Raw genomic sequence first — 12,405 nt, forward strand, 5'->3', positions numbered from 1 at the left:
TTCACTCTTAAGTATGTGTTTGAGTAGGCTGGCATGATATTGCTTTTATCTGAGGAAAGACAGAGCACTTCTTACATACAGAAAAAAAAAAAATCCATACTAATCTCACGTTTGTATACATTAAGCTGAACATTTCTGCTAGAGGGAGCTGTTCCCTTAATAAAGTACCACGACTCGTAGTTATTTTTAATACACGTTCATTGAAGGAGGAAAAAGGTTGAAAAAACCGAGAAACTTTTTAATTCTACAAACAGACTTTTGTCGTCAGCCGTCATCACTCGTCCCGTTTCGTTCGAAAGTTGGTCAATAGGTGGAAACGCGTTGCTGCCGGAGGGGATTTTCCTTCTCTTTTTCCAACGAAATGGTGTGAAATGGTCCCTGCACACATCCGTCCTTTCCAAGGGGTGTGTGTGCAATGTGGGTATAAATTGACAGAGCTGTAACCAGGGGCTCATTTGCAGTCAGGACAACCCGACGAAGTGTTTGACCCAAGGTGTCCAGCTTTCTTTGCCATGGCTCAAGGTACTGTACGCTCAGCCCTGATTGCATACGAACATCTACTTAAAACCATTGCTCTTTAATTTCTAATTGGGTAAAAAAAAAAAACGTAGGTGTGTAGAAACTTTGTGTATCCCTTTACCTTGCTAGTGCTTGCTGGTTCCAGAGCTGATGAATTAATTACTCAACAGAACTGTAACTAATAATGTTAGAAATGGGAATAGATCTTAATGGTTTCATAGGATTTTCTTAATCTATTAGGTACTACCCTGATCTTTTAAAATAGGGCTTTCTTTTAAGCTAAAGAGTAATGTAAGCCCTCGAACTGAAACGTTTTAAATTAGGCGTCTATAAAAAGTCTTACTCAGAGTTGAAAGATACTTTGTTTAAAATTAATCAAAATAAAGACTTTAATCATGCATAAGATGCAAGGCCAGCCTCCTTCTCATAGTCTGTACTGTGTGTGCAGGGTCTTATTTAAAGAGGCTGGTCCAGGGCTATTTGTGTTTGAAAAGTATCTGTATAAATAAAGGTCGTACAGGCAGGCAGATTAAGCAAAAGGCTTATGTGCTCGATCTGCTGTGGACAGACAGGTGACTAGACAGAGCAGACCGGCAACCTTAAATGCAAAAAAAAAATAAAAAACAACAACTGGAAAGTGAGATTTCATTTATGCTATCTGATGTTATGCACAGTATTTCATGTTAACAGGTTAAAAAAAATTTAATCCGTTTGGGCTTTTTACTTGATTTTTGGACTTTTTTTTTTTTGTTCATTTGGTTTAATTTACATTTATTTATTTTCAAATTTTTGACAAGATTAATCTTATCTGGAAATACAGCCAACGCCACTTTAACTTTTAGCTAAAATTAAATACAATCAAATATGATTCCCATTATAGGGGAAACCCCCCCCCCAAAAAAAAAAAAAATGTTAAGTAATAATATTAATAAATTTTAGCCATATAAAATTTCAAAATAAATTGCTACGCTTTCTCAGACCACTTGATCATGGGGGGGGGGGGGGGGGATTCTGAATAGAGAAGATTACTTCAACCTCCTCATTAAATTTAAAGCTGTTATTACAGTGTTCATTTGGGTTAATAAAATGGTTTTAAGCTGTGCTAAACCTTTTAATGCCCACTATATTAACGTTAATATGGATTAGTTCATAGGTTAACAATCAATTTAGCAAGCGCTAAGGAGCCCTTTAATCCCCTGTGGGATTAAAGGCCCTATGCTGGGCGGCATGGGCCATTTCTCCTGTGCGCCAGAGCCCTTATTACTGCAGTGGGTAAAAAGACCCCAGGCGCACATGGCCATGCAGTAAGAGAAGTCTCACCATATGACCATGCGATGGGGAGCCCTTACCGCCACTCACTGAGGTGGCGATAAGGGCTCCCGCAATAACCCGACAGTAACCCTTTGGAGATTGACCGTTGAGCCAGCTGGTCTGATCCAGCCATGTTTTTATTTCGTTCTTTTTTAGTTTGTGTGCAAGTTTCAGTGAATCTATGTGACTGTCCTGCTTATAATCGAACGAGAAAAACACCCAAGTTCCGACCTAAATCGGGTGATGGACGTTTATCTCACAAAAATGAATAAAGCGGTATAATCGAAAGCCGATTTTTGGACGTTTTCAACTGCACTCCGTCGCGGATGCGGACAAAGTTGATGGGGGCGTGTCAGAGGTGTGGCGAAGGCGGAACTGGGGCGTAGCTATCTGCCGAACAAAGATGGGCGCATTTCACCGATAATGGGAAAAAAGTATGCGTTTTTAGCTAGAATTTAGGACACTTTTCCTGGACCCTGTTTTTCCACGAATAAGGCCCCAAAAAGTGCCCTAAATGACCAGATGACCACTGGAGGGAATTGGGGATGACCTCCCCTGACTCCCCCAGTGGTCACTAACCCCTTCCCACCACAAAAAATGATGTTTCACAACTTTTTATTTTCACCCCCAAATGTCATACCCAGCTCCCTGGCAGCAGTATGCAGGTCACTGGAGGAGTTGTTAGGGGGTGCAGTGGACTTCAGGCAGGTGGACCCAGGCCCATCCCCCCCCTACCTGTTACAATTGTGCTGCTTAATGCTTATTAGTCGTCCAACCCCCCCAAACCCACTGTACCCACATGTAGGTGCCCCCCTTCACCCCTTAGGGCTATAGTAATGGTGTAGACTTGTGGGCAGTGGGTTTTGAGTGGGATTTGGGGGGCTCAACACACAAGGGAAGGGTGCTATGTTTTTGTAAAAGTGCCCCCTAGGGTGCCCGGTTGATGTCCTGGCATGTGAGGGGGACCAGTGCACTACGAATCCTGGCCCCTCCCACGAATAAATGTCTTGGATTTATTCGTTTTTGAGCTGGGCGCTTTCATTTTCCATTATCGCTGAAAAACAAAAACGCCCAGCTCACACATTGTTGAATAAAACATGGGCGTCTATTTTTTCCCAAAATACGGTTCGGTCCACCCCTTCACGGACCCGTTCTCGGAGATAAACGCCCATGGAAATAGGCGTTTTCGTTCAATTATGCCCCTCTGTGTCTTTCCTAGTTTAAAATTTTGCCACTCCTTCCCATACCATGATATTTTTATTTGTCACTCGATTGGCCTTATTAATATTCAGTATACAAACAGCAGATACATACATCGATATATTCACACACCATAAATAATCTCTGCAGTTTAAATCTCCACTGCTATTTCTTCTAGTTAATGGACCATATGTGCACATATCTCCTTTGGAAGAAAATTTGAAGATAAGTACTTCACTTTTTAGTAAAACCAAGTGAAATCGTAAATTCCTAAAGCCCACCTCTTCAATATCGCCTTCGGCACCTAACCACTTACCTCTATTCAGAAATCTAGACTGCCCCAATTTGACATTTCGTCCTTTAGATTGTAAGCTCCTTTGAGCAGGGACTGTCCTTCTCTGTTGAACTGTACAGCGCTGCGTAACCCTGGTAGCGCTCTAGAAATGTCAAGTAGTAGTAAATCATAAATGTGAAAGATGACAGTTAGCAAGTAATGAAAAAAAGTGGGACGTAATGAAAAAAAGTGGGACATTGGAATGAAAAAAAAAGTTAAAATTATTTAAAACAGTTAAAAATCTTATACGGAATGATGACGATGAAAGGTGTTATGCCTACTTCCATCAAATGGAAGATTACCTCTGATGGGTTATTTTCCAGAAAAATATGAGTGGAGAATTTAAACAGCGGAGATATTTATGGTGTATGATTTTTATTTGTTATGCACCTTGATCTGCTCATCAGCAAAGTTGGTATATTAAAACAATAGCAAGCATAAAAGTACACCTAGCAAGCAGCTTAAGGGAGCCTAAGGGGGTCTTTTACTAAAGATTAGCTTGAGTTATCTGCAGCAGGGCCCATAGGAATAAAATGGGAACTGCTTCAGATAACTTACCCCACCGATCCAACGTAAATCCCTACACCGAGCAACACAACACAACCAATGATCGTACTGGACAATACCCTTCGACCCACATGATGCCTGATACACAATTACCTCATTCAACCACAATATAACCTGTATTTGTTATCAACTGACTGGCGAACGCCTTTACGGTAGTATGTAAGCCACATTGAGCCTGCAAATAGGTGGGAAAATGTGGGGTACAAATGTAAAAATAAATAAATAAACTTGAGCTAACCTTTAGTAAAAGACCCCCTACATCAGGTGCTCAGTTACAGAATTGCCCCCATGGTCTTTTAAGAGAGGTTCTTATATCATTTCTTGCAGAATCCCCTACAGTAGATTAGCTGCAAGCCTCCTAAAGTTTATTCCCAAGGTAAAAAGTTGAGGTTTAAATTTTTAAAAAATCTGTCATTTGAAAAATTGCCCTTTCTTCATGTTTACTTTCCCTACCTTCCTGTGCTCTCAGATAGCCGTTTGATCTAACACATGACTGCTCTGGAACAATAGTGAACGCTGCTGCAATTCCTAAATCAAAGGCCACGCCACTAACAAAAACCAAAAGCGTAAACTAAACAAAAAAATATAAGGCGGAGTGAAAAAAACAAACAAACCTGCCTTACTACTACTTATCATTTCCACAGCGCTACAAGACTCAGGCAGTAGCCTTATGCTGCCTCTTTATCAGTCATTTCTTCTGACTCTTCAGCACAAGCAAAATGATAAAACAAACCAAACAAAAAACTGAAATAAAAAATAATAAAAGCATATCAGAACCAGAAACGTGACAGTGAGTTAAAGTTGGCATGTTCATATTTTATGTAAAAAATATGTTTGTGAAATCAATACAAATATATGGCAAACAGACATATGGTTTGATTTTTTTCCATTTACACTTCTTCTCCGGGCTCTCTGATCTCATCTCACAGTTTCCAGTACCATCTTTATGCCGACGACACTCAGCTCTACCTCTCCACACCTGACATTACTGCTGAAACCCAGGCCAAAGTTTCAGCCTGCTTGACCCACATAGCTGCCTGGATGTCACACCGCCACCTGAAACTGAACATGGCCAAAACTGAGCTTATTGTCTTTCCCCCACAAGCCCACCTCGCCCCTCCCCCCATTCTCTATTTCAGTAGATGGCACCCTCATCCTCCCTGTCTCATCTGCTCGCAACCTCATCTCTCCCTACAATCCTCCCCTTAATCTCCGCTCGCTGGACAAATCTCTCTTGTCGTCCCCCTTCTCCTCCACTGCTAATTCCAGGCTTCGTTCCTTTTCCCTTGCGGTACCTTATGCCTGGAATGGACTTCCTGAGCCTGTACGTCTAGCTCCATCTCTACCTGTTTTCAAATCTATGTTGAAAACCCACCTTTTCACCACTGCTTTTGGCTCCTAACCACTACTCAATTCCCCTCTCCTTGTTCCTTCTCACCCAGTACTTTCCTTGCTCTTAATTGTCTTGTCTGTCTGTATTTTTAGATTGTAAGCTCTATCGAGCAGGGACTGTCTCTCTGTGTCAGGTGTTCAGCGCTGCGTGGGTCTGGTAGCGCTATACAAATGTTAATAATAATAATAATTTGAGAAATGAAAAAATCTTTGTTGGGAAAAGAGACATCGATGTTCCAATAGGTGGGCAAGAAAATAACCACTCTAAAGGCCAAGAGGTAAAGGATGGGGGAAAGGTGGCACATCACCTTTTGAGTCAGTCAGTCCCCCAGATTCTATATATTGCACCCAGAATTCTGTGCCTAAATTTGTGTGCGCACCCAAGATACACATGCAAATTAATTAACATGCCAATTAACATCAACAATTGGATGCTAACAACCGGTTATTGATCATTGGCACTCATAACAATTTGCGTGCGCATCTGACTGCATGCATGCTATTCTATAATGTATGGATCCTAACTGTACTAGAATGTAACTCTCAAAGGGGTGTGGGCATGGGCGTGTCAGGTGTTCTGAAACATTGCATGTGGAATTATAGAATACGACCTCATTGCATCTAACTTGGATGCCAGTTTTACACCAGATGTCAGCAGAGGTGTAGCCAGACAACAGATTTTGGGTGGGCCTAGGCAAGAAGTGGGTGGGCACCAAGTGTTCCCTTCACCCCCTCCCCCCCCCACCACCACCACCAAAGAAAATTATCTCAGCTGGTGAAAAAACGCTCCTTTCCACCTTGGCAGTCTGTAGCAGGCATGCGCTAAACGCTGAGCATGCGCAGGTGCTGGTATTATGGACAGTAGCGTTTTCGCTACCATAGGGGGAAGTCTTCAGCTGACGGAGCTTGGGATCCCCACCGGCTACCACTAAACGTGTGCTAATGTTGGGTGGGCCTGAGCCCTAAGTGGGTGGGCCCCGGCCCACCCAGGCCCACCTGTGGCTATGCCACTGCAGCAGGCACAAGTCCTTGTGCCTAAAGTTAGGCTCAGGAATCGGCACTAGGCGTGATTCTAGAAAAGACACTCAAAATTCATCACTAAAAAAAATCGGTGCTACACGGTATTCTGTAACGGGCATTCTGGAGTTGGTTCCCTTTATAGAACAATGCATAGCGCTGGGATCCGCGTTCAACTTTGGATGCGCAGATTGGGTGTGGATCCATACTATTCTATAACATTTTGCGCATTTTAAGGAAACACCCTTGACCTATGCATGCCCCTCCCATGTCCACACCCCCTGTGCAGATCCAAGCAGAAACACTTAGGCGCTATTCTATAAACGGGTGTGTAAATGTGTTTTCACACAGATCTGCCGTTTCTGCCCCGTTTCAGCATCTTGCATGCCATAAAAACAACACACGATTTGGCAGCCTTCCGGAAACTATTAAAGACTAACCTGTTCAGAGAGACTTATAAAAAGGACCCTTCTTAAAAAACATGACATCAGAACTGTTCCAGAATTAGTTAACATTGAATTATTCTTATTTTGGTTACTTTATTACATTGTCATTATTGAATGCTTTGCACCACCCTTGATTTCAACACCTGAAATGTATTGGTTACTGATTTTCTTCTAATGTACTGTGTATTCTATATTATTATTTATTACATTTGTACCCCGCGCTTTCCCACACATGGCAGGCTCAATGCGGCTTACATAGTAACAGTATAGAGAATTACAAAGTCATAAAAAGAGTAAGCAATATGTAGTACACGCAATATTAATGGGGTTAACGGATAAGTAAATTGAACATAGGAGGAATTGGGTGCAGAAGGAAATAAGCGTTGGGAGGTAGGCGTAGAAGGATGGAGAGGAATGGATATGGGGTAGCAATAAGGATAATGGGAAACATGGTCAATGTATAACAATCGTCAATAAGAATCACGTGGGCAGACTTTGGTTGGGTTGAATCGTTAGGGTAGGCTATCTTGAAGAGATGGGTCTTCAGTGCTTTTCTGAAGGGCAGAAGGCCGTTGATGGTACGGATGGGTCTTGGTAAAGCATTCCAAAGCTGGCTACCTGAAAAGGAAAAATTGGATGCGTAGAAGGATTTGTACTTAATACCTTTGCAGTTGGGGAGGTGTAGATTAAGGTAAGTACGGGAGGACGTCAAACTGTTCATACTTTAACTAGAACATTACTCTGTATTTCTTATTCCGGAAATGGCGATCGCCACTACGGTATTTGTAAGCCACATTGAGCCTGCAAAGAGGTGGGAAAATGTGGGATATAAATGCAGAAAATAAATAAATAAATAAATTCAAATGCTTTTTCATGAAAATTCAGCATGGCAATAGCACTTCACATTCAGCACCATAAATACAATTCCCCCGGATATATGTATTTCTGAGGTGTCCTATCCTCCACTCTCCTTTCCTCTAGGGTTGGCATACTTAGGTCCTCAGATACCATCTCATATGGGTTTTATTGCAGACCCTGCACCTACTACTACTATAAATCATTTCTATAGCGCTACAAGTCATGGTTAGGGTGGTGGACTTTTTGTCCTGGGGAACTGAGGAACTGAGTTTGATTCCCACTTCAGGCACAGGCAGCTCCTTGTGATTCTGGGCAAGTCACTTAACCCTCCATTGCCCCATGTAAGCCGCATTGAGCCTGCCATGAGTGGGAAAGCGCAGGGTACAAATGTAACAAAAATAAAATAGATACTATTGGAGATTCTACATGGAATGTTGCTACTATTGGAGATTCTACATGGAATGTTGCTACTACTGGAGATTCTACATGGAATGTTGCTATTCCACTAGCAACATTCCATGTAGAAGGCTGTGTAGGCTTCTGTGCAGGACGTCAGACTCACAGAAGCAGAAGCCTGCGCGGCCACATTGATGATCTGCAAGGGCCGACTTCTACATGGAATGTTAGTGGAATAGCAACATTCCATGTAGAATCTGAAATAGTAGCAACAGTGGAGGAGTGGCCTAGTGGTTAGGGTGGTGGACTTTGGTCCTGAGGAACTGAGTTGGATTCCCACTTCAGGCACAGGCAGCTCCTTGTGACTCTGGGCAAGTCACTTAACCCTCCATTGCCCCATGTAAGCTACATTGAGCCTGCCATGAGTGGGAAAGCATGGGGTACAAATGTAACAAAAAAATAACCTTTCTATGGATAATATCCAATCTGTTTCTTTCTTCCTATTGGGCACAGCGATGCTTATTTTAAAGAAACGCTATTTGGATTTTAGATGTGCCTAAACTAGCATTTAGACGTTTACTAAATCCTGATTTTACAAAGCCAGAATATAATATCTAAAACTTGAATGTGTGCACATACAAGGGGGCATGGTCTGGGTGTGTTCTGGTAGAGACTAGGTCAGGCCTAAATAAATAAACATATGTTCCCCATTTTAGAAGGGAATGCATGTCTGTGTCCAAAAAAAAAAAAAAAAATCAACTTTGGGATGTATATCTCCTACCCAGGATCTCAAGGTTTCAGAAATGTGCTCCTACTGAGCAGTGACGACCTGGAGGGAGTAGGGGAGGTCACCCCTTAATTCCCCCAGTGATTGCTATCCTTCCTAAAAGTTATCAATAGAAATCAAACAAAATAAAACATGGAAAAGAAAATAAGATGATACCTTTTTTATTGGACATAACTTAATACATTTCTTGATAAGCGGAAGTAGTTGTGAGTTAAAATGAATTTGATTAACTTTGTAATAGTTTCTGGTGAGTATTGATGGTCCAGTGTGGATTTTTTTAGGAGTCTTCCACATGCAGCTATACCATCCGCATGTGGAATGTTGCTGTATAGTGATTCTACATCCATCATGACCAGAAGGGTGTTAGATGGTAGTTGCTTGATATTTTTCAATTTATTCAGAAAGTCTGTGGTGTCTTGTATGAAGCTGTTAGTGTTGTGTATGAGAGGTTTCAGAATTCCCTCTATGAATCCAGATATTTCTTCCGTGAGTGTGCCAATACCTGATATGATTGGTCTGCCAGGGTTTCCCGGTTTGTGGATCTTGGGTAGCATGTAGAATGAGCCCACGGAAGGTTGATTTGGTATGAGTTTCTTCAGGTGAGGTTGCGCTTGTGTAGGAAATGTTTTGATAAGGTCTTTCAGCTGTTTTGTGTAATCCTGTGTGGGGTCCTCAGTTAGTTTCCTGTAGTATTTATTGTCTGAGAGCTGTCTGTGCCCCTCTTCAATGTATTTTTGTATGTCCATAATTACCACTGCGCCTCCTTTGTCTGCGGGTTTGATGATAATGCGTTTGTTAGTTTGTAGGGTTCTTATGGCCGCTCTTTCTGGTGGGGTAAGATTGTACAGGATTCTCTTATGTTTGTTGGAAAGTTGGGATTAAGTTATGTCCAATAAAAAAGGTATCATCTTATTTTCTTTTCCATGTTTTATTTTGTTTGATTTCTATTGATAACCTTAAGAGTGGACTAACATGGCTACCACACTCCTCTACTCCCTAAAAGTGAAAGTAGCAAAAGATACAGGGCTCTGTGACCGTCTACTGGGGCCAACATAAATGTTTATTTGCCCATGTTGACCCACTGATATTTTAGATGTGTTTATAAAATGAACGGTCCTGCCACACATAATGGACACTTAAAAGTCCATTTTCACCCTGCATTTTAGAACAGGCTGTAGGTCAGAAGACCCTGTTCAAAAATACTACTGGAACTTATGCTTCTCAGTTTCAATTTGTACGTCTTTTCGACAATGCCGCCTGACATTCTCACTAGTACAGTAGTAAAATCACTTCCAGTTCTTCTTTGGGGTTTTTTTTTCCTGATTTTGAGACTTTTTCTGTTTGCTTCACACATTTGTTTTGTAATTTTCTGTTAAATGGCATTAGAACTTTTTAACATATGAATTCATTATACAGACATCCCTGGACTCTATTGGGCACAGATCTCACATTCATGTCCAAAATAATTAGCTCATAAGCTCCAATAATTTAATTATTGGAGCTACAAAGCACTTAACATTAATTAAGATTTGCACACGGATCTGCCTGCACGTTATTTTGTAAGAATGGGTGCGCAAATTGGATCACGTGCAACTCAAAAGGGGGCATGGATGGGTCAGGGGCATAAGTACATAAGTAATGCCACACTGGGAAAAGACCAAGGGTCCAACGAGCCCAGCGTCCTGTCCACGACAGCGGCCAATCCAGGCCAAGGGCACCTGGCGAGCTTCCCAAATGTACAAACATTCTATACAATCAAGCCATTGTGACATCACTAATGAGGTTGGCTCTTATTGGTGGAATGAGCCACTATGACATCACAATAGGTTAAATCACTGCTCTATGTAATAAAAGTGAGCCAAGTAGAGGACATAAGTACATAAGTAATGCCACACTGGGAAAAGACCAAGGGTCCATCGAGCCCAGCGTCCTGTCCACGACAGCGGCCAATCCAGGCCAAGGGCACCTGGCGAGCTTCCCAAACGTACAAACATTCTATACAATCAAGCCATTGTGACATCACTAATGAGGTTGGCTCTTATTGGTGGAATGAGCCACTATGACATCACACTAGGTTAAATCACTGCTCTATGTAATAAAAGTGAGCCAAGTAGGGGACATAAGTACATAAGTAATGCCACACTGGGAAAAGACCAAGGGTCCATCGAGCCCAGCGTCCTGTCCACGACAGCGGCCAATCCAGGCCAAGGGCACCTGGCGAGCTTCCCAAACGTACAAACATTCTATACAATCAAGCCATTGTGACATCACTAATGAGGTTGGCTCTTATTGGTGGAATGAGCCACTATGACATCACAATAGGTTAAATCACTGCTCTATGTAATAAAAGTGAGCCAAGTAGAGGACATAAGTACATAAGTAATGCCACACTGGAAAAAGACCAAGGGTCCAACGAGCCCAGCGTCCTGTCCACGACAGCGGCCAATCCAGGCCAAGGGCACCTGGCGAGCTTCCCAAACGTACAAACATTCTATACAATCAAGCCATTGTGACATCACTAATGAGGTTGGCTCTTATTGGTGGAATGAGCCACTATGACATCACAATAGGTTAAATCACTGCTCTATGTAATAAAAGTGAGCCAAGTAGAGGACATAAGTACATAAGTAATGCCACACTGGGAAAAGACCAAGGGTCCATCGAGCCCAGCGTCCTGTCCACGACAGCGGCCAATCCAGGCCAAGGGCACCTGGCGAGCTTCCCAAACGTACAAACATTCTATACAATCAAGCCATTGTGACATCACTAATGAGGTTAGCTCTTATTGGTGGAATGAGCCACTATGACATCACAATAGGTTAAATCACTGCTCTATGTAATAAAAGTGAGCCAAGTAGAGGACATAAGTACATAAGTAATGCCACACTGGGAAAAGACCAAGGGTCCATCGAGCCCAGCATCCTGTCCACGACAGCGGCCAATCCAGGCCAAGGGCACCTGGCGAGCTTCCCAAACGTACAAACATTCTATACAATCAAGCCATTGTGACATCACTAATGAGGTTGGCTCTTATTGGTGGAATGAGCCACTATGACATCACAATAGGTTAAATCACTGCTCTATGTAATAAAAGTGAGCCAAGTAGAGGACATAAGTACATAAGTAATGCCACACTGGGAAAAGACCAAGGGTCCATCGAGCCCAGCATCGTGTCCACGACAGCGGCCAATCCAGGCCAAGGACACCTGGCAAGCTTCCCAAACGTACAAACATTCTATACATGTTATTCCTGGAATTGTGGATTTTTCCCAAGTCCATTTAGTAGTGGTTTATGGACTTGTCCTTTAGGAAACCGTCCAACCCCTTTTTAAACTCTGCCAAGCTAACCGCCTTCACCACGTTCTCTGGCAACGAATTCCAGAGTTTAATTACGCGTTGGGTGAAGAAACCTTTTCTCCGATTTGTTTTAAATTTACTACACTGTAGTTTCATCGCATGCCCCCTAGTCCTAGTATTTTTGGAAAGCGTGAACAGATGCTTCACATCCACCTGTTCCACTCCACTCATTATTTTATATACCTGTATCATGTCTCCCCTCTATACATGTTATTCCTGGA

At 42.3% G+C, this 12,405-nt stretch overlaps 1 protein-coding gene across 1 annotated transcript in view; it reads left to right on the forward strand.

Annotated features, from left to right (window-relative positions):
* The first annotated feature begins 264 nt into the window (after positions 1-264).
* TGM2 (transglutaminase 2) overlaps positions 265-12,405 on the forward strand; it is a 78,835-nt gene continuing 66,694 nt past the window's right edge. The window contains exon 1 of the mRNA XM_030211590.1: positions 265-522. Within this exon, the coding sequence (XP_030067450.1) occupies positions 513-522 (10 nt within the window). The 5' untranslated portion in view covers positions 265-512. The remainder of the gene's footprint in view (positions 523-12,405) is intronic.

The sequence above is a fragment of the Microcaecilia unicolor genome, chromosome 8 (assembly GCF_901765095.1).
Source record: "Microcaecilia unicolor chromosome 8, aMicUni1.1, whole genome shotgun sequence".
NCBI lineage: Eukaryota > Metazoa > Chordata > Amphibia > Gymnophiona > Siphonopidae > Microcaecilia > Microcaecilia unicolor.